Source organism: Coturnix japonica, chromosome 14 (assembly GCF_054131305.1).
Source record: "Coturnix japonica strain WE chromosome 14, WE-NBRP24, whole genome shotgun sequence".
Taxonomy (NCBI): domain Eukaryota; kingdom Metazoa; phylum Chordata; class Aves; order Galliformes; family Phasianidae; genus Coturnix; species Coturnix japonica.
In genome coordinates this window covers 10,615,878-10,642,846 of record NC_140676.1, presented here as the reverse complement: position 1 = coordinate 10,642,846, position 26,969 = coordinate 10,615,878, and the positions used below count along the sequence as shown (strand labels likewise).

General features: G+C 39.0%; 1 protein-coding gene across 4 annotated transcripts; it reads right to left on the bottom strand.

Moving 5' to 3' along the window:
- Positions 1-1,638: 1,638 nt before the first annotated feature.
- On the bottom strand, positions 1,639-25,923 carry SCG3 (secretogranin III). Of its 4 annotated transcripts, none has more exons than XM_015872994.3 (12): positions 25,640-25,923; positions 24,984-25,036; positions 24,366-24,411; positions 24,068-24,283; positions 22,917-23,059; positions 21,667-21,828; positions 21,182-21,359; positions 19,214-19,330; positions 7,928-8,011; positions 7,553-7,681; positions 6,279-6,359; positions 1,639-2,186 (listed from the first exon to the last, which is right to left on the bottom strand). In XM_015872994.3, exons 1-12 carry the CDS (start codon positions 25,722-25,724, stop codon positions 2,068-2,070), a joined length of 1,413 nt encoding a protein of 470 aa, XP_015728480.2. In that variant the 5' UTR covers positions 25,725-25,923; the 3' UTR covers positions 1,639-2,067. The 4 variants fall into 4 exon arrangements, with proteins under 4 accessions (XP_015728480.2, XP_015728481.2, XP_015728482.2 ...); XM_015872995.3 differs by having other exon boundaries at positions 6,291-6,359; XM_015872996.3 differs by lacking the exon at positions 24,068-24,283.
- Positions 25,924-26,969: the final 1,046 nt, after the last annotated feature.

The following is a 26,969-nucleotide window of genomic DNA, read 5'->3' as shown; positions in this document are numbered from 1 at the left end:
GTTCTGAAAGGTAACTGATAGATATTCATTTGATGTACAATCAAACCAGTATTTGAAGCATTCAAATAACAAGTTCAGTGTCTGGGCTTGGGCAGGATGGAAAGTGAATCTCACCTGAAGAACCATTGCTGGGATTGCTTATCTGAACATCAGAGGACTTGATCAGTTCTCACCTAGACACTGCGTTGGTGGAGTCATGTCTACATATGTTCTAAGTTGTACAGAGCAGCAGGGTAAGCACTGAACAGGTTCAAGAATATGCGTACTCTGAACTGGGATTTGGTCACACCCATTGTTTGGATTTTTTGGTAAATGATGTCATATACATTTTGTTGAGGTTGTAACATTTGACAAGTTGAGAGGTTAAAAATATTGGTCCAGCCTTTGTGGACACAAACTGTTTTGTAATCACAGGTTGTTGGTAGATTATATCTTTCCTTTAGTTTCAGACTCCTGCATTGATGCCTGAGAGGTCAAAGTGAGAAACTAACATGAACATCTAACAAAACTTAATTATTATACTACACATTATATTGACAGAAAAGGAAGCTTGGCATTTTACCAACTATCCATAAGGTTGTTTTGACCACATTTCTGAATACTGTTTTAACAAAAGCATCACCATTAGTGACTGATACTGTAATTCAGTGATCCATATTGGGATGTACTTTTTGGATGCTAGGAAGCATTCATTAGCTTACATGTCATCTGTTTTGAAAGAACTATGTTGTTTCACCTCATTGCTATCACATTCATTTAATGTTTGTTACCGATAATGTTCTATTGATAAAATTCAGTTGATAATTCATGTTTTGCTAGGATACCAAACAGTTGGCTGTGAAACACTCTTCCAATCTTCCCCTCAACTTCAGAGTCCAATTGTGCTGTGGAAACAGGAAACAATCCACTTACTGAACATTGTGCTATGCAGTCAGTACTGTAAGTCTCCCTTCAGTGCTCTTACTTTGTGAGATCTTCAGGCATAGAATCATCCATTCACTTAAATGTGAAAAGATTTCTTACACCGTGATCATAAACTCTGCAAGTTGAGGAAGAGTGGAATTTTTGTTTCCCTTTTTCACCCTTTGCGTACCAACTAATTGCCTACTGACAGCAAGTATGTGACAAGAAAAAATAAATAGTTTTCCAACATGATAGTTACTACTTCAAAACAGAGCCAAGTCAGTAAGCAGACCACAGACTTGATGTTCAGAGATACTGAGATCTGATGGCTTCATTCAGTCCTTCAGAAAAACAGAAAAAGCATCTCCAGTTGCAAACTACTTCCCTGCAAAATGGCTTTCATTGCTATCCTTTTATTCTTTTTATTTTTTTAAATAAGAAAGTAATGGTTATTTACAGTTGGTATCAGGAAACTCACATCAGGAATCCAACTAACGCATGCACAGTCATAAGATGGTGCACTAAAGAGAACTTCTAGACATGCTGAATGAAGCCACTGGGGAGAATGGAGCTCTTTAAAAAGAAAGGCAGTTGTGTCAGGGATGTGTCCATTAGCCTGGGACACTGTGCTCGAAGTTAGAGAACACTATGCAGAAGTCAAGACATGCTATAGGATTTCAAAACAAGATCTCTGGGTGTAAAATATTAAGATTGATAAAAACTTTAATAGGTAAATTATTTTCAAATATTTTATTTAAAGATCTATGAACTATTTCCTAATAATGCCCTTTACATAGTTGCATCTATAGAAAGCTAGTGGAGTGAGAGCGAAACGGTGCGGCATTAAAAGACTTCTCCATAAGAAATGATAGGTTCATCTACAAAGTAAACCAAGCACAAATCAAAGAGAGCATTACGTAAATATTTACCCTGCCAAATAGAAAGTCAGTGTCAGAAGTTGGTGTTTAGATTTGATTTGTGAGTGTAGGAAAATACCGTATGCAGTCAATGTACAGAGCACTATAGCTCTCCATTTCTAAAAAGTTATCAGTACAGTGTAAAGGAATTTCTAACGATATCTTCAAAACAACAGACCATAAGTCATCGAGCTGGGATGGGGAAAAGCTACACTAGTTTTCTACATGGTGGGCAGCCACCAGCTTTTTACAGGCTGCCATATATGCGTTTAATTACATCAGCCTCTTCCTTGTCCAGGATGCCCTTGTCCACATATGCATCTGCTTGCTGATCAATGAAATCTCTCAGCTTTGAAAGATCATAATCTGAAAAATAAGAATTAATTTACACAATTAATTATACCTGTAATATTGCTCTGCTTAATAAACAATGCCATTGAAAATCAGCCCCACGAAGGCACTTATCTAACACAAAGGGAATTCACCACAAGTACAACTTCTGTAGCAGTAAAAAAGAGAACCACCCACACAAAGTCTTCTTCCATCTCTTGGCTGATTTACTACTCAACTCAAGAGCAATAATCATCTCTTGCTCTTGCTTGTTTGATGATAAATACTCAAGTAAGAATATTTTCTGGTGCAGAGATTTGGTGTTCTATTCTGCATGTGAAAGCTGGTGTTAAAGCCCTATTATTTCCACAGTTGTCATGGATTTAAATGAAAGTATTACACTGTTTCCAGTAAAATTCTCACTGCAGACACCTGCATCAAACATGGGCTTTTTAGAAGAGTCGAGAGATTAACCTCCTGAAACTAGATGGCAACAACATAAATATTTACACCAATACAAAACATAACATCCTGATTTGAAAGATATCGCAGAGTAGTCTTTATGACAGTGTTACTGTCAAAGAAGCCTTAGAGAGTCCGTATGTCAATCTGCAATACAGTACAGGAAGATCCTTTCTCCTTTTCTTATAGATGGTTGTATCTGTGCAGCATAACTCATCTTCTATACATTAAAAATATTTTCCTGTGGTAGAAAACATCACTTTTTCCCATGAATAGAATATAAAGCTTCATCTGTTAGAATAACAATTTAGTCTGGAAAACACTGATGTCTTAGGGCTTCATACCAAGTTAAATGAGTTAATATCTTACACAAAACCAGATGCATCCTGAATATTTCAGTATACGCTATGTTAGTACTGATTTTGTAGCATAGCCCAACGCATTTCACCATATAACAACACATGGAAGGACTTCCTTTCAGACTGAATATGGCTAACACAACAAAAAATTATTTTTCTGACTTTTTATAGCTAAGTGGCCAAGAATGTGTAGAAGTGAAAAGATGTTAAATAAGGAAATTTATGTTTGTGGTCATTTTAAAAACAGGACGAGGCAATAACAAGTCACTAATTCAGAAAACATATATTCAAAGCTCCCCAACGTGCTTCATGGATATCTTCTCCACATCTGAGCTAGAAGGAATTTTGCCATTTGCTGCACTGAGGCCAGGATTTAACTTTCATTCTGTTATGGGCTTAAGAAAATTTAACCCATTTGTGGCTTCATCTTATCTCAGTAATATGGCATGAAATAGCAGGTTAGTAATAGCACCGTGAGATTTGATTCAGGCTGACTGAGAGACTCCAGCAAAAGATACCATGGAATCGTGTAATAGTAATGAATGGAACAGAAAATACTAAATTAATTTAACATCCACATTACCCACATCACAATTCCTAGGCTTTTTTTTCCCCATATAGAATTATTAACAATTCCATCATTAAACAGATATGTGAAGGTTGAATTTCAAACACCATCTACATGGGATCATATCCATTAAGATACCAAATTCTGGCTAATTTGTGTATTTTGTGGCAATTTAATTTGATTATTTTTCCAGAAGTCTCTTAATTTCCAATGCTTATTTACAGGCTATTAATTTGTACAAGTAATGAGATAAATAGCCACACCAGCTGCAGCATTACACTGAGTTGTTGAAACAGCTACGGTATATGAAGTGAGGTCTTATTTGCATATTCAAATCAACCCATTTGCTATGCATCCTGCAATTAATTGCAGTCTTTATTTTTATTCCTAAATGGCAACTCGGTGTCATGAAACTACCTAAGTATTCTGTGAAAAATCCAAACGTGCTATTTGCATGTGTTAGATGAGTCACAGCTGTGCTCTTTGGAGACCACGAAGTAACAGAACACACAGCAACTCACAGCCAGCAGTGGGAGAGATGTTATTTTCACACCAGAGTGAAGCACAGGTCTTTAAGGAGTACAGGTTTCATAGATCAGTCCAGGTCTGGGAGACAGGAAGAACAGCAATAGAAACCCAGAGCATCAGAGGGACAGAGTTCTGTTCTTCCTGTATATGCAGACAAACTCTGGACACAAAAGATAGTCAGGCCAACATCTGGGCCTGTGGCACATTTCTCTTTCATGCAGCCAGACCACTGAGGATAACTTGCCTTCTAATGAGACAACTGATATTTTTTAAATGGGAAAATGAAAATAAATGTTTCCAAGGTCATTAGTCATTGAATGAAATCTAACTTCCACTGAAATTCATATATTGATCTACCTGCCTGAAGAAACCTAAACCTCTTTAAGTATATCCAGGGAGTAAAACAATCTATAAGTAAGAATAGAGAAGCCTGGCTCTTTTAATACATGAATTACTTTGTAAATCATCTTCCTGCTGGCTCCCAGATGCTAGATGATAGTAGAGAAGTGATTGATGGGCACAGAAATAACACCTAATCTTGTACTGAAGGAACACACCAATGCATTCACTGACTTTACTTCCCTTATCATCATTGCAAGAGAACTGAATTAGCATTTTACAAGAATGACAATTATGGAAAAAAAATACAATAACTATGATGTATTGAAGACTAAGGACTGTTTTCTAATCTGGTCATAACTTACACTCAATTTAAGGCTCATTTCCATTGCCAGAGGACAGTAAAGATATCTTAGTGTAGATGAAAATCCATTTCCACAGAAAGCCGTGCATTCAGCACTAACCCCGTGGATCCATTTGCTGGAAGTATTAACATCAGTACAACTTAATGCATTTCCAAGCAGATAAAATGCTATCGATCTGCACAGCCATTTTCAGGCTGCAGCAGCACGAGAGGTTACTGATTAGGAAAGGTTACTGATGAGGAGGGGTGAGGGGCTGCTCTGTCAGTATGTGTGATACAGAGGAATAACGACATGTGACTGAGAGCTAATTATTATATTATCATTTTTTAAACAGACATATGTATTAGGAGTGGAAGGAAATATTGAGCAAGAAGTACAACTGTAGTTGTTGCCATTGTGTGGAAATGGTTTTAAGATGGGAAAAAAATAACTGTAGCCTCAAATGAAAAAGTCCTTCCTATTAAATTTCCTGTATAAGAAAATGAACGTGCTGGGCCGTAGGCACACCCTTGTCTCTGAAATGTGATTTATATACACTGTGGCTCACAGAGGGGAAGGCTAGATTACCCCAGGCTAATCTTATCTCAGATCCCCTTCTGCTCGGCTGGCACATGAAGGATTTTTCTCGCCAGGCTCCACTCATACCCGAGGGATGGATCCGTTAGCAAGGAACCGTCACTTACAGAGCGGGTGACAGCACCAGTCCCAGCAATAGCAGAAAGAAAGGATAGGAGGTTTCACAAAAGATCTCAAGGGAAAACATGATATTGATAAATAAAGGTCTGTGAAAAATAGCTAGAAATCCTGCAGCTGTTAGATTCCTCCTTCCAGCTCTCATACAGCCATGTCTCCAAGGAAGAGTCAAATGGTGGAGCAGCTGGTGAGCAGACCCTGTGCAGCTGCTTCAGTCAGTGCTCTCCTTCTACACAGCTTTGCATGTGAGAGATACAAGTCATTAGCTTAGATTTGGGCTGCAATCCAAACTAATATAGTGCTAGTGACATAGATTTTTATTTTAACCACTTAATTCACAATTATAAATCAAAACTCAGTATTTGGGATGGCATGCACAGTGGTAGCCAGATGCAGAGCTTTTCTAGACATATCCAGGCATTTAAACAGATGTTTGCCTCCTGTATAAAATCATAATGAAAAGATATTTTGAACTAACAAATGAAACACTTGATGTGATTAACATACAGCTGTCTACCTGTCACCAACTAATAGTATCTATCTGGGTGGTACACGATAACTTCCAGTGTAGTCACTGCACTTTTTGTGGGCAATGGCAGTTTGAGACAGTTTCCAAGAGTTTGCCTTAGTCTGCTATTTTCATGTATTGATATAAATAACACAGGTCATGTAAAAGTTAACATGTAAGGTAACCCGTCATCACTGCAGTTGACATGCAGTTTTACATTACTGTGATTTAACTGGTAATACAGCGCTAAGTTACACAATTTAAGTTATATGTTTTGCAATGTACATGGTGCATTTTACTTCATACCTTCTTTGTTACCTTGTTTGTTGTGCTTTTTTAGCCATTCTATGTTCTTCTTGATTGCTTCCAAATATGCTTCAGTTTTTCCTAGAGGAAAGGACGAGAGAAATTAAGCACTTACATCAATGATTGATGCAGCCTGTTTAACTGAGCGAAGTTGGTTACAGCAAAGGCAGATTAAAACTATTCTTAGTTTCTGTTTAAAAGCTGAGTCCTGTCAACCTTAGTCAGTGAGAATTCCCACAGACAGCTATGGGTTTTATCTGGACAAGATTAGTCACCCACCAACTTAGAATCAGGTCTTTTTTCCATCTCTGTGCATAACTTTTGGCAGCAACCCCAGGTACTGTGTATGAGAACTGTAGGCAAGCTTTATCTTTTAGATCATAACAACTGTTAAGCAGAAATGAAGCTGTTAAGACAGTAAGAGATGATTTAATAAGACTGAAAGCATTGACTGTCTGCTTGTATACAATGTGTCAGAAATCTTCATTCATCAGTACTAACAGTGTATCATGGATGTAAGATTGTGAATGTTGTGTGAAGACAAGATGAAATACAGCTACTTATACCTGCTGAGAGAAAGGAAACACTAAAAGCATTAAAATGATCATAAGTCTTTTTTATAGCCGAAATTTTAAAGTATGGCTATTTTTGGACCAGAAAGCACACGCGATAGAATTAGTTCCGGGATTACCTAATAAAGCCCCTAAGGAAATATTCCAGCTAATGGATTTTGAATTCTTAACTTGGCTGGAGCTTTATTGATGTAATGCTCTCACATTTGTCAGGGAAAAAATGGAGTGTGATTAGCCTGTAGAAAGCTGCTCCATCAGTAAGAGGGTACAGTACCAGATAGACTGCAAAATTTGAGCTGAGAGCACAGAGATAGCTTTATAGTAAGTCACTCTATGGAAGAGCGTGAGACAAAGAACCAAACACTGAGCTAATTTCAACGTCTAAAAAGGCTGGATGTTTTTGCTTGTTGTTTGTTTGTTTGTTTTCTGAAGGTAAAATAACCCGAACCAAACTGCGCAGATAAATCTTCAATAGACTATCTTCAATATCTTTTCTTATAAGCTTACAAACAAGCCACTTCTAAAGATTATTTCTACTACAAGCTGAGAGAGAGAGAAAAAAAATGTAAGTAGGTATTTGAAAGTTGTGCTGGACGCCACAGAAACTGAATATACTTTTAATGGAAAAGAAGTACTGAAGATAAAAAAAAGATTCTAATCACTTCAGGCACATGTAGCAAAAACAATGGCTATATTTTGTACCTCTGGGCTCTTCGCTGTTTTCTGCTGCATTTTGTTCTTCATTTTTTGTGGAATCCTTTGAGATTTCATATTCCTTCTCCATTTTAGCTGCTTCTTCCTTCGTACTATCTGCTTCTTCACTACTCTTGTCTAAGGAAACATAAATAAGATTAATTTTGTATCCTACATTCCAAAAGCATTTCTACATTAAGTCAGTTAAGCAAAAGTTCTTCTCTTGTCATTTAGACATCCACTCTATGGTTACAGGTCCTTGAGAGACCACCTCTCTAATTAACAGTCTACCTTCTAATGTAACTTACGTGTTTTTAATTGAATGGATTAAACAATGTGTTATTAAATAGCAATTTTTAGGAGAGAAAATTATAGAATAAGTACCTGCTGGTTGCTTTGGTTTGCTTTTAGTGGAAGGATTCTCAAGTTTCTTCTTTGTCTGCACAGCTATCATTGTATCTAAGTTTTCTAGAAATGAAGGCAAAACAAAACCAAACTCCAGTTATTTTTCATCAGATATGATACAGAAACTATACTAGGTTCTCTGCTACACCAGTTTGAATGGTGAGTGGAACTCCATAAGAACAGTTTTCATTCTGTTCTGTAATGAATTAATGCAGAGCTTACACTAAATCTTGATCAATATTTAGTGAGAAAAAACACTAAATCATGACAATAGAGTACCAAATACGGCCAGTATGCATAAATAGAGTGAAACTGTGGATGAGTTATTTTTTAAATCACATCAATCACAAAATTTATATAGCAATCTCTGTTGGCAATTTACTCAGGTGAAAGCAAAGAAGGATTTAACACCAAGACTGTGAAATACATAGTTCATCCTGGTAGGATAATATTCTCCTATTCTCCCATACTGCACCTCTAATAAAAGGTTTTAAATGATACTCAGATTAAATAAATACTTAAACTGAACTGATTTTCAGAGTTCCTGAGGTCAAGCATTTAACTGAACACCCAGAGGATGGTGGAGGCCATACACCCAAAATTTAGCACATCTAAAAACCCCAAATCACCTAAAATCTAGCAAATATTTTTCTATGCTAGTTTTAGGGCTGAACTCAAGTAAAAGCACTTTGTCATCAAAATGTATTTTTCAGATACAATAATCAAATGTCTATGTGGGAAAAAGTCCTTTTTATACAACACATAATAAATCTCAGTCATATTATGCAGAATTTTCGTTTGCTTTATCAGCATTTTTAATAGACTTGATTAAACAGAGGTTGAAAATTTGACAGCAGGTATTTGGTGGAACATTTTTACGATACCTTTTTGAATCATCAGCATTCCCTTTACGCAAGCGGCAGAAATATTCAGTATTAGAGATAGTAACTGTGGCAGAATGGATATTACAGGGATAGTAAATGTTTTAGATCATCTTATGTATTGGGCCAACCTTTCATCCATTGGTTAGAAAAGTGCTTTTCCATCAGAGAGACGCTCAGCACTGAAATGTACAGATTAATTCCCTCAGCAAGCACAGTTCTCATGGCAGCTCAATACAGGCAATTCTGCTTGGCATCTGATGAGAAGTAACACAATCCTGTCTGCCTGCATCATCTACATTTTGTTATTTACATAAAACTGAAATGCAAGCATTTTTTGCTGGCAAGCTGCCTAATTGCAACCTGTCAGTTCCACATCACACTGGATTGGGGCTTTATTTTTGTGCATGTGAAAACAATTTGAATCTGGTACGTGTCATTTTAATGTGATTTTTGACCTTGTGTTATGCCCTAAGCAAAGGTCTGGGCTGGGTTAAAACTGGATCAGGCATGTTGATAAAGAGAAAAAAATGAGCTAATGTTATAGTGGTGGTACTGGTGCCTCACTTATCACTTGATCCAGAGCTTATTGAAAAGACTGTAAACATTTCTTTCAGCTGAACTTAAGATTCTATTTTTTAACCTGAATCAGTACCATACTAACATTCTGGCAGGTATATAAGGATTCCTGTTGCAAAAAGCACAGCATTTAGGATAAGATTACACAGCTAAGAACACTGTGCTCCTTTAAAACATCTTGATGAGTACCAGGCTAATATTCTGCTTTCATTATGTAAATATATTCACTTAAAAACCCTTTCTAAATCCAAGTGAATACATTATTCTCACTAATTCATGCAAATGCATAAATGTCACTCATTTTATGCTTTAATCCAGCAAAATCTGTTAAATCAGGCAAAATGTAGTAAATTAGCCTTAAAAGTAGATGTTAAATATGAAGGAGAATTGAAATGTTTAAAGTGGCACGCATAGGTAAGCACATTGATTGTGAGTGCCTGTCAGATTCGGCCCCTGGAGTAGTCACATTTGGGTGCTGATGCAGAAAGAAACACCTTCACAACTAAAGTCACAGCCAGGCTCCACTATAAGAAGGACTAATAACCCACTTACCAGTCTCTAAATATCTGCATAATGATAGTTTCAAAATATAACGATACAACTGAGAACTGTTTAGTTACAGACTGTGATGTTTAAGAGATCATTATATCCACATCCACATTCCATTTCTGAAGGGAACGGGATTCATTTAATTACTTCTACAGACTCCACCAGAAATTCTACAGTTCCCTGTGCCTTTTTATCTGGCTAACAATTTTGTTTTAGTTCAATATATGAGTGCTAATATACAGGACTACCTCGCCAAGTACAGTAAGGTGGCAAAATGCATTGAATTCCAGGCATATCCATTGAACATCTGTGTATGAATAATACAGCACTAATTGTCCAAGCTTTGTTACTAAAGCCAGACTGAATATGATAACAAAAATATTATATTTTCAAAGTTCCATGTCAACAGTAAAAGTATGGACAAGTTTATACGAACAGCCTTTTAATGAGGAATACATTTTATAGGAGAAATATTGAAGCTGTCCTACTAGCTGGATGGCACATCAGCTTCAAATTCATGACCTCACAAGCAGCTCTATTTCCTGTGTAACAGTGTTCTCTCTGTAAGCCTGTTTATATTTATGGAGATTTACATATATACTTAAGAAAATTTTCCCAGAGAACCCCAATTCTTCTTACTGCTGTTTTTCCCCCTTTAGAATTAACGCCTCTTACAGCTGGTATTGCTCCAAAACGTGTTTGTACTTGACATATGGGGTGAGGCCATAGCTGAACATTTGCTCTGAGTTCCACTAATGGTGTGAGTCATCTTCTGAGCCAAGATGTGCGTGGCAAGCAGCTAAGCAACCAAATGCAGTATCTGGAGGCCTAACAAGAACTGATTGATTACTTTTCCAGTATCATCTCCTTAGCAACACAATTTTTACAGAGTAAAAGTTCAGGAAGGTAATGACCTTTCTGCAGAGCCGGCCACTTATTTGAGATGGCACTAATTAAAACAACGGAACAATAACAAGGGAGCTAATGGAAGCAAACTACGTCAGTAAATAGGTCACGGCTGTGGCGGCTGGCTTTCCGAGGAGCAGATCATCTCATCAGTGGAACCAGACAGCAGCAGTCAGAAGATCTGGTTTCCGCCTCACCTCCCTTTCTGCCTGCTGCTTTGATCTCAAGTGACTCACTCAGGCATCCATTTTTCACGAGGACTCCTATTTTGGGGAGGTGCTGTGAGGCAGCTGAGGCCCAATTTCTGCAGGCACTGTGTGCTGACAGATCCCCTTGACTGAATCTGGAAATGCAAACACCCATCACTTTGGAAACTCTGCTGAAGTTTTTCAAGTGGGGGGATCAAAAAAATCTGGGTCACATAAAAACAGAATGCTTATCTTTGGGAGAATGTACTGTGGTAACACCCTTCAAACCTGTGGAGAAAGATACTATGTGAAAAAATGTACAAATTAAATGACTTTTTTTCCTCATCAGAGAGGCAGAAATTAATGTACTAGTTTGAGTATTGCCATTTGAGTATTTAATGGAATTGGTAATGGAACTCTGACACAGACTCCTCTCTACAGATTCATGGTGTTTTCTGGACTACTGGTAATTTTCCAGCAGAGACTTTTTATCTGCATAATTTTCTTGTGCCCAGGAGGCAGTTTCACATTCTATCCTTGTCAAACTGACTGATGCTGAGATTTCATGTCATTAAACTTCCACAGAAAGGCCTGCTAAAAGGCTACATTTATTAAGGAGCCAAAAAGGATGGCCGTGCAACCCAAGATCAATCTTAACGATAGCTACAAAATGAGTTTACTTAATGAGTTCACACAGTACAGCAGCTTCAGATGGAAAGCTTTGTGCTGATGACTGCTTATAGGAGATGCACATATTTCAGGCATCAATTCTGCCTCCTGCAGTAGGTGATCCTAGAGAGCCCACAAGGCCTTTTTTCAGTGGTGACAGAACTCAGGGTATCAGTGTCTGCTTGTGACTGTTCCATGGGGAATAGCACACCAACTTAATTCTGGGGCCAAATCCTCCTTTTACCATATGAGAGTGTGGGAACTGTCAATATCCAGTGGATTTCCACTAACGAAGCAAAAAGCAATTCAACCTTCAGTCGTCTCCTACCTTAATCCTTCTCATTGCTAGTCAGAAAAGTGGGGAGCTGCTCTACCAGATGAGGCTCACAGTTCATCTGATCAGTATATTTTCAATCACCATGACGGCTCCTTACAGAATTGCCAAGAAGCACAGAAAGATGTTCATATAGCAAACCTTACAAATTTGCCTTGCAAACACCCTGTTCCTTTCCAGCTTCACATCTTACATGTCAAGATATGGCATTTTCTTTTTGAGTCCTTCCATTTGACTGAATTGTCACAATGGTGTGCCATTGATGCCATGAGAAACAACATGCCAGATGACAATCCCCAGGTAGTGGCAAGACTTGTAAATGGGTTACAGGAAGATGGTTGGAGTGATTTGAAATAAAACAGCAGCAATACCACTTGACAATCAGATGAAAGGCAATTTAAACAATAAAATACAATATAGAGAGGGATGTTTTGAGGTAAACAAAGCTCTGGCCATTTATTTCCCTACTTTACAGACTATTTCTCAGGTTTATCTCTTCAGTTCTAGAGGCATTTCCTTTACACTATTTGAGGTCTCCTAGAGCTCTGTGGTACAGCCCTTCCTTAATCCTTGCCCCACCTGAGATTGCCACAAGACCTGTGCACCCACTTTAAATGCTCTGACGTTATGCATTTTATAAACACCATGGTTTGTGGCTACAGCAGCACACAGATGTCTGCATTGCAGGAGTGGGCTGGAGTTTAATTTTAAGAGTTCAGTGACAACTTATGCACCCCACACACATATAATCATCTCAAATCATAACTTAAGATCTCAGTGCTCAGCCATCAGAGAGAGAGTAAATGCAGAAAGTAATTTTTAAAATGCAGATATTAAATACGGTAAGAAAAATAAAGCTTCAGCCTCCTTTCCATAAAAACTGGGTGATATACTTTTTTATCAGCAGACATCTCCAGGAAACCATGACTTCTAACAAAGCTGAGGAAGAACAGGGGAGACAGTAAAGGGATACAAAAGAAGAAGCGAAACATTTGCAGGAACCAATTGCAGATTTAAAGTGTGAATATTGATTAAGAAATGAACTGTAACATATTTGTTGGTTTGCAGACTCATACACACGATTTGATAGTCATGCTATGTGATGAGAGGAAAAAAAACAACCCAGTAAAACTAAAACTACTGAGTATTCCTGAAAAAAGTAGCTGAGAAAATTTAGATCCTATAGATGTTGGAAAGACTATGCTATCATGTACATTGTCCTGCTTAAGTGATGCCCAAAATAACTTACTGTAGTGAGTAGTGGCCCCACTTATTAATAACTCTGAAGTTGTTGGACTCTGTATATCATAGATGTCCCTTTGTTTTTCTATGCAGTCTGAATGAGGGAAAACAGGAGATGACCAAAATAACAGGGGCCAGAAAATCATTTGTGTTTTTGTGCAAATGCAGTAGTAGAACAGGATAGATATGGATGAGGCATAGATGAAGCTACAGAAAGACAAGTTTAACAGCTGGAATGGTGTCTGTGGTTAACACACTTGCTAGATTCCAGTCCCATCAGAGAGCTTTATACTCTCTTTCCGCATTCTTTTATCTCACCTCCATGCAGATTCATCTTGGATTCAACTATTCACATATACTTTACACAATCACTGCTGCTCAGTATTTGGCCCATTGCCCTCATGTGAGGTGCCCTGACTTCTGTTTCTCAGATATTTGAGAGTCCTTGGTTTTTCTAGGAACCATACAGTGCACTGAAATCTGTCACTTGAGTCCATCAGAAACAAAATAAATAACAGAGAAAAGAGAGCTCAATAACTCCCACTGGTCGTTGTGTGTATCAGTCATATGATAATGTAATACTGGGCAAGGAAAATCACCAAAATGAAATTCATATAAAGACAACAAATCAGAGGTTTAAATGCTTATAAAGAAAGCCCACAGTGTGAACAAATGTCTTTGAGAAAAAGGATATTACAAAAAAAGGAAGAAGAAAGCGTAATTATGCATGGATGGTTCCCTGCACTTCATCTTCCAGGTCAAATTGAAGGAACGAACAGAAATTCCACCTGACACTGTCCATATATCATGTGCAACCTCTGGCACTGAACAAGCCACGCCTTCCCTCACCCTTCTCAAAAATCACAGACTCTGTATCAGGAAGCATTTGATTTTGGTGACTGAGAAGGGATGTCACAGATCTGCTCTTTGCCTCATGCTCTTGGCTCAGTGCCTGATCTTACCCAACTAAACAAATATCAGGATCAGACCTTTGGCCTGGAGCATCTGTGCTGATGAGAACTTCAGGGATTAGTCACAGGATTGAAATGAATACTCCTGCCTCCCAGGAAAACTCCAGAATGTGGCTGCTGTGCACTGCTCTATACTAGAGAAACTGAGGAGCTCTGCCTTGCTCAGAGGTGGATCTATGAAAGGTACCAGGCATGAATGTGAGACAGAGCAGCTATTCCACGTGCCTCAGCACAGAGGAGCAGGGCCATATTAAATCAACATGGGGACTGTTTGCCTCTTCTGCTTCCCTCAGAATTCTGCCATGCAGCCTTAGCCTGGCTGAAAGGGAGTATGCCTATGGAATGATATCCCAAAAGTATCTTTAAAAAAGGACCAAACTAATAAGTGCATGTCTACCCAGGCAACAGCTCACCACTGAACCTTCTCTCTGGCACTGGTGTATCCTGCAGATTGTACTCTTCAATTGCCCATGGAAAGCAAGTGACAAGAGGGCAGAAGAGGTAAACAGAGACATATGTCCATGTCCATTTCTAAGCAACACAATCTCCTACTCTGCAGTGGGGGAGAGAGAGGCTCCTGACAGTGAGTCAGAGCTCAGGGGATGCAGACAAGAGGTGGCTTCGGTCTAGGGAAAGAGGCGTCTGTGACTCAAACAGTGCATACTGATGAGCTGCAGCAATCTCTCCATTTCCCCCCTAATTAAAGGAGATTTTGTTCCCAAACCAGTTTGCTGTGATCCAATGAGCTGTACACTGTGGCTACACTAAGCTAAACTCTCTACAAGGAGGTGAGAAGTGGAGTCCCCCTCAGAGACAGCAAATCTCCATGCTTAAACTTAACTTTCTTCCCACAATATTTTCCAGTTGTAGATAATATGGAGGCTTTGATTTAGAAACTGGAAAAAAAATCCAACCCCAAATGGCCAACATCAGTCATAAGATGCAATAAAAAATTCATTACACACAGTATCAAGGTGAAGTCTCTACATATGTGAGATAAAAAAAAAAAGTACCAAGGGCAACAGTTGGTGCTACATGCACTAGTAAATAAATGAGAACTCTGTGCAAGAATAAAATGTGCACACAGCTGATTTACATTTGTAGGGTAACAGTTCATTGGGTAATACAACTTGCATTTGGAATGGGGCGGCCGTGGATAAGTTTGCAGCAAACATACTCTTTTAAGCAGTGTACAGCAGCACAGTATAATCACTGCACTGTGTAAAAAGAATTCATACGTATCTACTGGTGCCTCTGTCTGTCATGTCTGAAAGATCTTTGTTTTAGTTTACCAGAGTCTAATATTTAGATAGGATTAATAGAATAGTTCTAAAATTCACTCACTATTTTGGTCTTATTAGTGGGAGATGATTTACAAATGTATCTGAACAAACTGGCAGAAGGCATTTGTTTCTGTTTCAAAGCTGACAACAATGTTATTAACATTAGTGTATTACAAAACTAGTTTGCTTGATGCATTTAGGCTAAATGGAGCTTTTACTAGGAGGGTAGTGGACTGATACGCCTTCATTTTTAAAATCAGCCAAAAGACAGCTTGGCATGAGGGAAAACTCTCATCACACAAAAAGTTCCTCTTCTCTCTGCAGTGTAGATGGAGCATTTCCTTAACACTTAACTGGCCTGTGATAATTCTGATTGGAACGCCAGGAGTGAAGCTCCACCGTGACTCAAGCACTGAGTACAAAACCAAAGGAAAGCGCCATATTATTCACAAACTAATACTCTAACAGCAGAAACATGTTTGCAGCACATTTCTTACCCTGCTCTACTGAAATCAAAGTGGAGTTTTCCTATTGGCCTGAACAACATTCCCTCTTCTCTCAAGGCACTGAGCACCATGAAGGACACAGACCTCAGTTCTGCATGGGAAATTCAGCATCACCCATTTATTCAAAAGCAACAGCATGAACACCATAAACAGTGAAATAACTTACACTATACCAGTCAACTTCCCTGAGAGCTTCTTGCTGCTTTCTGCTGGTCATTACGTGGAGAGATTCCAGCTCTTTCAGTCTACTCACTTGCCAACAGGAATCATTACTTCAATAACTGACATCCTCTGAACCTGTTCAACAATATCCTGTCCATCCAGCAGGCTGGGGCAAACTGGAAGGATTCAACTGCTTGGGCAGCATTTTCCAGATTCTGAGAAGCTGCCCAAATGCAGCTCAGTTGATACCACCATTGGATTTAATGTACAAGCTACTGGTGTAACTGCGATCCCATGTCATATGACCTTATAACTTCTGTACCAACAGTGTTTGTCCATTCTTATAGTGCAAAAAGACTGTGAAGCAGATTTCTATCTTCAGAGTGCAGACAGGCTTTCTAGAAAGATTTATGAAACCCTCTGAATAGTCTAAAAACGTATCACAGGGCTTCCATTCCACAGACTTTGCTCCCAGTATATCAAAATACATCACCCAAAGCTAAGAAAGTGACAGAAGATAGCAGCATTACACCATCAGCAGGGCACTTATCAAATGGGATGCAATTTGGCTGAACGTACAGTTTATGTCAGTTTGTTACAGCCTCTCATTAACGCTCCCAGAGCTATACTTTCTGAATACAAGCTACAAAAGACAGGTAGTAATTTTTCTCATTTCATATATATTAATGCATTGGTTTCTGCTTTCTGGGTTTTGTGTTACAGGCTATATTTAGCATTTGGAAAGCTTTTAAATACTTATTACATTATACTGTGTGTATTAACACATCAGCTTCCTTTCTCTTGCATTTGTATGAGTACTTGCATGTTTTTCTTGTGCACCACATTGCAACTAGATCCTTTGTACTTAAAGCTAAACCTAATAACATCATGCACTGCAGCAGCAAGATATTTTCCTGTAGAGTAGGACACAATGATGATGACATAATGCTGTGGTATTCAAATCCCAAGCCAGCTGTTACTGGTATATGCATTCAAATTCACTGTTCTCATGTAAAAGGCACAAAAGCCTGTGACTTGATCTAGTAAATGATTTATTATTTTGAATATATAATTCTGGGACATAGCTTATGCATGGCTTCACCCATAGAGCGAGGAAAAATAATTCAGGCAGTTTCCTACCATAATGTAACAGAGTATACTTCCATTTGCCCAGAAACAGTAGTTATTTTCTGCCAAGTAACATGGGATCTGCTAACTAATTCCAGACTGAAGGAGCAATTAAAAGCTGCCATTTTTTGGTAATTATTTATTCTCCCTGTCATATATTCATACTAATTCCTTCATCTGCTGCAGATGAACATAGCAGTGCATCAGTCCCATAACCTAGACTGCACTAAGTGACAGTATGTATACAAGTACTACTAGGTGTATTATATATTGTGAGTTTTAGACAAATAAGGATACAAAACAGCTGAAGCACTTATGGGTGTTGCAAGAAACTGAATTGTTTCTGTGCTTTCATCTCATGAATATTTGAGAGTATTAACTCAATAAATGAAGGTCAGTTTCAAAGTCATTTCTCAACAGCAAGTCTAAAGAAAAAAAATACCACAGAAGCAACTTGAGACCTACGAGAAAGCTTTTTTCACTACAGTGAGTTGCTTGGATGGAGTACAAAATCCACCTCTCCTTAAATCACTAAGTTGCAAGCCAGTGTCTGGCTACATCAGTTGATAGTCTTGCTTTAAGACCGGACTAAATCAGACCTCTTAAATTCTTAAACTAATCCCCACCTTCTGTATTATGTCATTACAGCAATTTGACTCCAAAGTTACAGTATTTATTTACTCAAAGCAAAGATAAATGGAAGAAATATCCTGAATTTTATCAGGCAAAAATGCTTCCCTAGTGTAATTCCATTATCCTGTTACATCAAGAATGAATTCAGCCTATTAAAGTTTGACAACGCTATTAGTGAGAGCAGTATCTACTCAAGTTATGTTGTCTTCCTTTGTAGATTGACATCACTTGTAATCAAGCATTTAATTATGTGCAACTTTCCTTAAGCATACAGGTAGGCAGAGGAATAGAAAATGAACTGTAGAATAAAATGTCCAAATCTTCCAAAATTCAAGGACTTCTCAAAAAAATGAAGAGACATACTTGAGTGCTTTAGAGGGGAGGTACAGCCATGCACTAAATGTGAATCATGAATCACTGGATACATTGCAGCCAAGTAATTGCTAATCAATCTGTACAGTTAGAGTAGCATCAATCAATCCTGCAGCTGCAACCATCCATATGAAACAAGCCTACAGAAGTCATGAAAGATCATCACCAGTCCTGCTGCCACGACAGATTTATTACGACTGATTTATTAAGCTTTGAAATTACCTTGATGTAAACAAAAATTTATCAGGCTAACCCAGAACAGGAATACTTCAGAAAAATAAAAGGGTTGTACAGAGCTTATGCAGGTGTGCTCTTCTGTAGCTCTGCTTCTATAACTAGAAAGGCTATCAACAGTCACCAGAAGAGTTTGTAGAAACCAGAAAGAGAGGTTGGTGAGAAAACAAAACAAAAAATGATGAAAAACAAGACCAGGCTATTCCTAAATCTATCTTTAGGAAATTACAACAATTTTATAAAGTCTGCTCAACCACAGACCCTACCAGATCCAGGAAAGAGCTACAATAGCTCTCACCCAGGTAGTAAACTCCTCCTTCTGGTGTGATTGTTCCATATTTAACCATCATCTTCACAAAATCAATCAGGGTTTTCATGATTTAAGGTCTCTTTCTCTTTCGCCTCTGTCTCTGCATGAGGGGATAAATCAGAATTTGCTTTCCATACATGGAGGGAGTTTTACTTGACACAACCTGGTCAGTCATTTAGAAGTAGAGCTATAAGATTTTGAATGAATAAGTCTGAAACAACACTCATAAGAGCAAGGAAGATGACAACATAATTATCACAGTTGGTAGAGTAAGAACATAGCATTAATAATGCTGCTGCAAAAAGTATGTACTCTCACCCAGGTAGGAAACTCCTTCTTCTGGTGTGATTGTTCCATATTTAACCATCATCTTCACAAAATCAATCAGGGTTTTCATGATGGTTATTAAGGTCTCTTTCTCTTTCGTCTCTGTCTCTGCATGAGGGGATAAATCAGAAGTAGTTCAGAAAGCAGGTCAGTGGGCAGATAAAGGCACAGAACTACTTAGTAGACCGGTCTGGCTTCATATCACAAATAGTTCAGAGACCTTTTGGTTCACTAGAAACGTCTCAGATGACAATGCACCAGATAATGACCAGGGTACTGTGAAAACAGGTAATATGACATGGCTGAGAAGATTGTGACTTCAGAATAGGACAAAAAAAATGTTTTCTATGATAAAAAAATGTTTATTGAACATACTATTTCTGACTATCCTCATGAAAATTGGTTCTTAGCTTTCTTTTTCTACTGTATTTATCTGCTGAGCAATATTACTGCCATTTCTGCATTAGCAGTGTAACACTCTTCCACCACATTGTTGCACAAGCTTCTTCTGCATCTCAGGTTGTCACTGAAGGATCCAACAGAGTCAGGTGCTCTGTTAGACAGGGACAGTCAGAAACATATTCTCAGACTGGCAGAGGACCAATCCCTTTGGAGAGATACTGAAGAGGTTTTTGTATTGCTCTCTGCAATTTTACACAGGTCTATAGGATGCAATTGAATCTCTTCACCTCCAGCTTCTTAAAAGTTGGCAGATAAATAGGATAAAGCAGGAGACAAGGCAATCAGTGGAACCCAGTTTTGTTTGCTTGATAACCTCTTAAATTCAACACGCCTTTCTGCTTTGTGAATAGAAAAAGGGGAAGGAATAGCATGCAAAACTACTAAGGGAAAATGAAAAGAACATGAACAAAATGAGGTTTCTAGACTGGATTTCAGCAAAATATGCCTACGGGTTTTTCATTCTACTTCTCCATTCAAGTGTTTATAGGGACAGTCTCAGGAAAGACTAAGGCTCCTGCAGGACAAGAGACCTACAGAATAAATTGCAGCTGACTGTGCTGAAGGTATGCTGGCTAAAAGTAAGAGTTAGTGTGTGGTAGAGCATGCTGACAAAGGGACTGTGGCAGGGTGCCACAACCTTGTCGGCACTAATTGGAAGGCAATAATGCCTAGCACCGGAATAGGAAGAGACATGCAGAGCTTTCATTGCAATAAACAGCAAACCTGTGGTTTGTGAAAAGGCTGGGAGGCTCAGACTCATTTACTGGTAGCATGACTGCAAGAATTCTACTTTGACTTGCTTGTATTTCTATTGGCATAGAAGACAAGGACATTATGGGAAAGATCTCAGGAGAAAACAATTCTCCAGTTTTTCACGCCATTACAAGAATTAAAAGAGTTTAGGATTTCTGAATCATGTCTCTCAAGATGGGATGGAATACACAGGCATCCCATCATGCAGTTTTGAATACCACTGCTTCTAGTGTTTTGCCATACAAACAAAATGAGTTTCTGCTATGTAACTTAGAGAACATTTAAAAAGAACATGTCTCTAGCAACTAGGGAAGCTACAGGAGAGAAGAGATGAAGAAAACAGAGAATCTCAATATAATGCTATAATGGGATGATAATAGCAGGGTGGTAAAGTCTTTGGCTACAGCAGAAGAGAACGAGCCCAAGTACAGCTGCCACAGATTCAGAAATGAAGGAAAAGAGCTGCTTACCTTCAGAAAGCCTTAGATAGGCAAGGATCTCCAGCAAGAGAGGCTCTTGCCTCCCTTGCCAACCCTTAAATGAGGTCTGGGAAGGGGTGGATCCTGGCTCCACGCTTTCCAGACATTCAGATGCACTGAACTGCATGCACTTGAGCTCCCCTGGGTTGGCTCTACTTTCCCACCATGGGCTCAATCACTGGTTCAAGCCATGACTTAGCATTTCCACTACACTCGGTTTCCTAGTTTTTCCCCAAATATGACTGTAAACACATGACAAACTCACCTGAGTTAAGACTTTTTAATAATGCATAAAAGTTTGGAAAGTACTGGAGGTCTTCAAAATCATCTTCAGAAGGCAGCTCATTTCTTCTTTCCAAGACATTAGATGATGGCCATGTGTTATCCAGGGTATCATCAATTTCCCCATTGGTGAAACTATCCTGATCAGATTTGCTTGATGTCTCCACAACAGACATAAAAATAAATAAATCTGTAAGCACATTGCTTTTAGTGACAGAGTTAATAGAGCAATGAATAGCATCATAATCTTATACTTATGTTTTCCTATTTACCAGGTGAAAATGAGACTTTTTTCTCAAACTTATTACAATTTGGGGTCCGGCTTTAACATTCAACATAATTCACTATTTGTTTTTAGGTCTCATGGTATGTTTTTCTGAACACTGAGCAATTAATTGGCTAAAGCAAAGCAGTTTGTTGGGCTATCTGTATTGTTTTGTGAGTCCAAATTATTAGCTAAGTGATTACCATTTTTTCCTGTTGCTTTTCCTTTGAATCACTGTCTGCTCTGCTTGGAGGGTAATCAAAATCTTCAGGCTCCTTCTCACGATCCTTTGCTTCATTTGCAATTAGCTGTTGTAAAACCTCTGCCACTTCATCTTCCAGAGTATAGGCCTGACTCTCTGTGATCTGTTAAAACATTTGTGCAGAGCACTTATAGAGCATTGTGGTTTTCTTAGAATTAAGATCAATATGAAATCTGAGCTTTTAAAACAAGTTGCTTCTAATCTGTTTGCTGCAAAGTTGAATATAGCCAGGGTAGGTGTAGTAACTTCTCTGTTATGCGTATGTATACACATACATATATTTATATAAAGATATGGACACATGCCTATATATAAATATATGTATATGTATACATATGCAAACACATATCAAATATATGTACATACATACAAACTACTACCTACACATACAGCCTCCAAGAGGAAAATACAACCCCACAGGTGTAAAAGCAATGGAGTCCAGCTTGAAGAACTGCCTGTTTAGTATAACAAAGTATATACATACGTAGTTCTGCAAATGAACATCTATCTCTGAATAATAACAGAATATGGTAATAGAGAAAGGGAATAGCTATGTAGAAAGGTAATAGAGAAAGCAAATAGCTTTCTAGGTCATCTTCAAAATGTTTTGTTTTAATTCTGTGCTTTGTAACAGCTGTCCCTACACACGTTCCTTTGTAATCAATAATCAGCAGTTGCTGATTGCAAAATCTCATGCAGAAAATATAACACTAGTAGATTGAAATATAAGGATTCCATATTGCAGTGGCTAAAACCATTGAGACATCCAGAAATTAAAGTCAAAGTACAGACCAGCAGCAATGAGACATGTACCCTCAGCTAATCACCATGATCATATGTCCACTGATTGAAATAATTAGTAGGTGGGCAAGAATGAGCTCAGACCTTTAATAGAAAATAATGAGAAGAAATAGACATAATGAGGGCAGATATGGGAGGAGTAGAGCTGGTATTTTCTCCACATCGGAAACATTCTGCAGTTTTGCATACTGTGCTGCAAAGCCAACCCATGAATAGCAAAGCTGTTGCAGAAACTGATGTGCCCAAATACTGAATATTAGAGCTTGCTTTGAGTCAGAATCCCATTAATTTTCTCTCAGGTTCACCGGATAGAGTTTGTGCCAACTGTTTCTTAAAAGAGCACTAAGGCATCCCACAAGACAGATTCATGGATATGAACAAGACACTTACTAGCCCCAGATTCAGAAGTTTAGAAACGATCTTGTCAAACACTCCTCTGTCGTTTTCCTCATAAATCCTTGTAGCAATTTTTTGAACAATGTCTTCAGCAGTCAAGGGAGTGCCATCTAATTGATGAAGGCCATCCGGATCATCTAAAAGGATCACAGTTTAACCATGTACTAACTGTTCTTACTCATTTGGATTACATTTCTTCCAAAAATGTCTGTATTTTTTTTTCTTCATCAGAACAAAGCCATGCTCATTAAAACACATTAGGAATACTGTTTGCTACATGCTTTGCAAGGCATTACATCAGTATCAAACAAATGGTGCTCAGGTCCATTTAGTACAGCTGAAAAAAATATCTTTAAGACTGGCTCTTTAGAAAAAGCATAGAAAAATGTCAGGAACAAACCATAAGAAAACTTGTAAGAATGGGAGAATACTGTTCACCCATAGATAACATATCAAATAATATGCTTAACAAGCAGCATATTACAGTCTTATTTGGATCTCAGCAAATTGAGTTTTAATTATTGAATCATTACTTATGGGAAATAATATCATCATGACCACTGAGAAAGTGAATGTGATGAGTAAGCTTTGATCTGTGATTAGCACACCTTGATATAATTAAAAATACCTTGAACTAAATGCTTCTCCCAGCTCTCAGAGGACTCACTTAAACTACAAGTCAATTAAATACTCCCATAGTAAAGGCACATTTCTTTGGCCTTCACTAACTGCTTTTCGCTATAAGATGAGGAGAATCACTTAACAGACTTAACATTTGTAACAAATGTATACAATTTAGCTTTATGTAAAAGTGCTTTTCCCTCTCAAACCAGAATAATCATATCTACGTTTTAAAATGTCCTATCTTTTCCCCCATCAGATCTAAAGCTCTAAAAAACTTAGTGCAAATTACAGTTGGATTTTCCTCCATGAAGAAGACTGTAATAATCAACACTAGCAATTCTTTTGTATTGTATTTCAAAACAAAATCGCAATATGACTATCCTCTACAACTGGAAATAACTGAAATGTCACTGCTGCAATGAATAGAATTCGTGGTTAGTGATGAATGCAATGGCTGTGACTGTAATTACTTTGCAAGAGAAGTCTAACCTAACAGTTACTTAAAGGTTTGTACAAAATACCTTGAAATTTATAATCCAGCCCACTTTTAGTAGAGTCATAGTCATCCACGAGCCTGCGGTTCTTGGTGGAGTCTGCATCATCAATGGCCAATTGCTGTTCATACAAAGAGCTTCTAATTGACTCCCTCTCTTTTTCATTCCTCTCTCTTTCTGCTACTGACTTTAGCAGGTTCAAGTCATCAACAAAGGAATAATTCCTGAACTCTGGCTTATTTTCTGGAAAATACATACAACATGGATTCTTATACCTCTTTGAATACCATTATGAAAAATAACAAAAGATGGAGAGATGCTTTACCTGTGGGAGCTATCTTTCTATTCTTGTCTGCCTCGGCTTCAGCAATCTGATATACAAAAAACAAAGATAATTTAAAAAGCAGAGGCTGAAGGAGTAAATAGACTAAAATGTAAGACATCTTACTTTATCAATAGCAGCCGAAGCCTTAATGCCTGATCTTCATTCTTAGTATGAATTTGGCTTAATGTATTGTACACTCTTAATCTCTTGGCATTTCTTGACAGTAACAAAGCACACGCTATGACTAGAATCAGATAATGCAAGAGACTGCATAGACTTTCAGCTTTAGGGTAAATACCAGTTATGTTTTCCATCTTTAACCCAAGCTCTGAGTGTACTCTCCTTGGATGTGAACACAAGGGAGTTCCTCACATGTGATCAGTTGGAGCTGATGACCTGCTTTGTGGAAAATGAACAGCAATATATATATACATATATAATCGCATACAAATTATTGAAAATCTATTTTGTTCCTAAAATACAGCACTATTTACTGATGAATCTACTTGTTTGTCATTTGCTACGCCAGCAGAATATTCATGCATATTTCATCTGAGTGCTAAAAAGGTTTTGGAAATACAAACAGGAAGCATGTAGAATATCTTTTATGGTACGTACCTGTTCCTCCAAAGGTCTTTCTACACTTAATTCCCTGTTGTGTACAGCTTTATCTAGAATAAACAAGTGTATTCAGTTACATGATGCACACGAATCTCAGGAGGCTGCACATCTTTTCTTAATCTCTACTTTTCTTGCATAAAACCTGGTATCTTAAGTATGCTGCTAACTGCAAGTGCTTGTAAAAATGTCTTGGGGTTCAAAAATAAAAGAAGTCAAACATTTAAACAAAGCACGATTGATTGGGACAGAGAGAGAGGTTCTGAAAACGAGGTAACAGAAACACAGTAACCGCTTTCTGATGAGAAAACTCATAAGGAAACTGGGGGGAGGAATGCAGTAAGAGATTGACTAAAATAGCAATAATCGGATCGGCACAAGGAAGGGCTCAGAAATCTGATAATCCAGAGTGTCGGGAGAGCCGAGCAGAGCGAGAGCCGAGCAGAGCGCCGCAACTCCGCTCCGTGTGCCACCAGCTCTGTCCTCACTCCGGTATCACACTGCAACTCCAGCCACTCACTGGTTTGCTCCGCGAATGATATTCCTCAGGATCTAATCGCTTTCAGCCAACCGAGGGGAAAGTTTTTGCTTTCCTCCACCGATACCCCACAAAACTTTCCTCATCTCGGAGACAACGGGTTCTTGAAGAAGCTTACCTCTTCCCGCCGGCTTCGGGAAGCCGTGAGCCCGGCTTGCCAACAGCGACAGCACCTGCAGCGTGACCACCAGCTTGAGGAGCATCCTGCAGCCGCCCAGCCCCGGGGCCAGCCCGGCTGGGATCCCGCTTTCAGCACCGCACCCCGCACCGCACCGCACCGCCCGGCAGCCGCTCAGCGCCGCGGAGCCGCAGCCCGCCGGGCGCTGTCCAGTGCCGCGGTGCTGAAGCCGCAGGAGCCGCTCCGGCACAACTCGGCCCCGCTCTCTTCCTCGCCCCGCGCCCGCGGAAATGGTGGAGGCCGCCCCGCAGCCCGCCCGGCCGGGGGAGGAGACGGGGGAGGGCTGTGCCGGCAGAGCATGCGCGGCCCGCAACGCGAGCGGGGGGCGGCAGCCGCAGTCACTGGCCGCCCCTGCTTGCTGCCGGCTGGAGGCCTCCGAATGGGGCAGCGTGCCGAACACCGGGGTACACGAAGCAGAGTATGAGGTGGCCTACCCTGCCCTACCCTGCCCTGCCCTGCCCTGCCCTGCCCGCCTTTTGAACAGTTGAAGGCTTCGGAACAGGCCACGATCAAACATCAGCTGGGACACATTGATGCAGAGGCTTTGATGTATCAAACGGGAAATGCTGAGATGCAAACCATGAAAGGGAAACCTGGTCCTGTGCTGAAGGCCAAGGAATCACATACATACCAACGCTTTACAAGGGTTCATTGGCGGAGTAAAGGCACAGCCTTCAATGAATCTTCACTACACAGATGACATCAGAAGTTTAACCGAAGCACATCTAGTTCTGTCAAATTTAGAATTAAAAAAGCACAGATGGCAATAAGCACACGGGCTAATTCTGAACATTTCCATAAATGAAAATGCATCCCTCTGAGGCACAGAGGAGCAGCAAATCCCCAGAGACCTGGGGAAGACATTTTCCCATCTTACAGAAGAACAAAGGATCACAGCAGTGCTTTTCAGAACCGCAGGATCTGCTTCCAGCATGAAAGATAAACAATGGCAGTCGTTCTTTAAAAAAGATCTTTCCACTTTGTAGTCACAAAGACAGACATGCAGGGGTCAGCTGGAAACGTTTTAACAGAGGAATCTCACAGTACCACAGTACTTAGTGCAGTGATTGCTAAAAAATAGCTAAAACTGGCCATATGAAGACATGAAGGGCATCAGTGCACATATAACTGGAATCCAAGACTACAGCCTAACCATTCAGTCTCTTATAATATCATTATAATATAAGTTGGGAAAAACAAAAATTGGGAGAATGAAAGTTAGTTGTACCAAAAAAACAAAAACAAAACAAAACAAAAAACCCAAGCAAAC

What these genes read in the sequence shown, in the direction of transcription:
- SCG3 (XM_015872994.3), bottom strand. Translation starts at nt 25,724, where the DNA reads ATGCTCCTCAAGCTGGTGGTCACGCTGCAGGTGCTGTCGCTGTTGGCA. An exon ending in TAGAAAGATAGCTCCCACAG is followed by an intron (nt 24,284 to 24,365) that starts GTAAAGCATCTC and finishes TGTATTTTCCAG; the next exon opens with AAAATAAGCCAGAGTTCAGG. An exon ending in GCTGGATTATAAATTTCAAG is followed by an intron (nt 23,060 to 24,067) that starts GTATTTTGTACA and finishes TGATCCTTTTAG; the next exon opens with ATGATCCGGATGGCCTTCAT.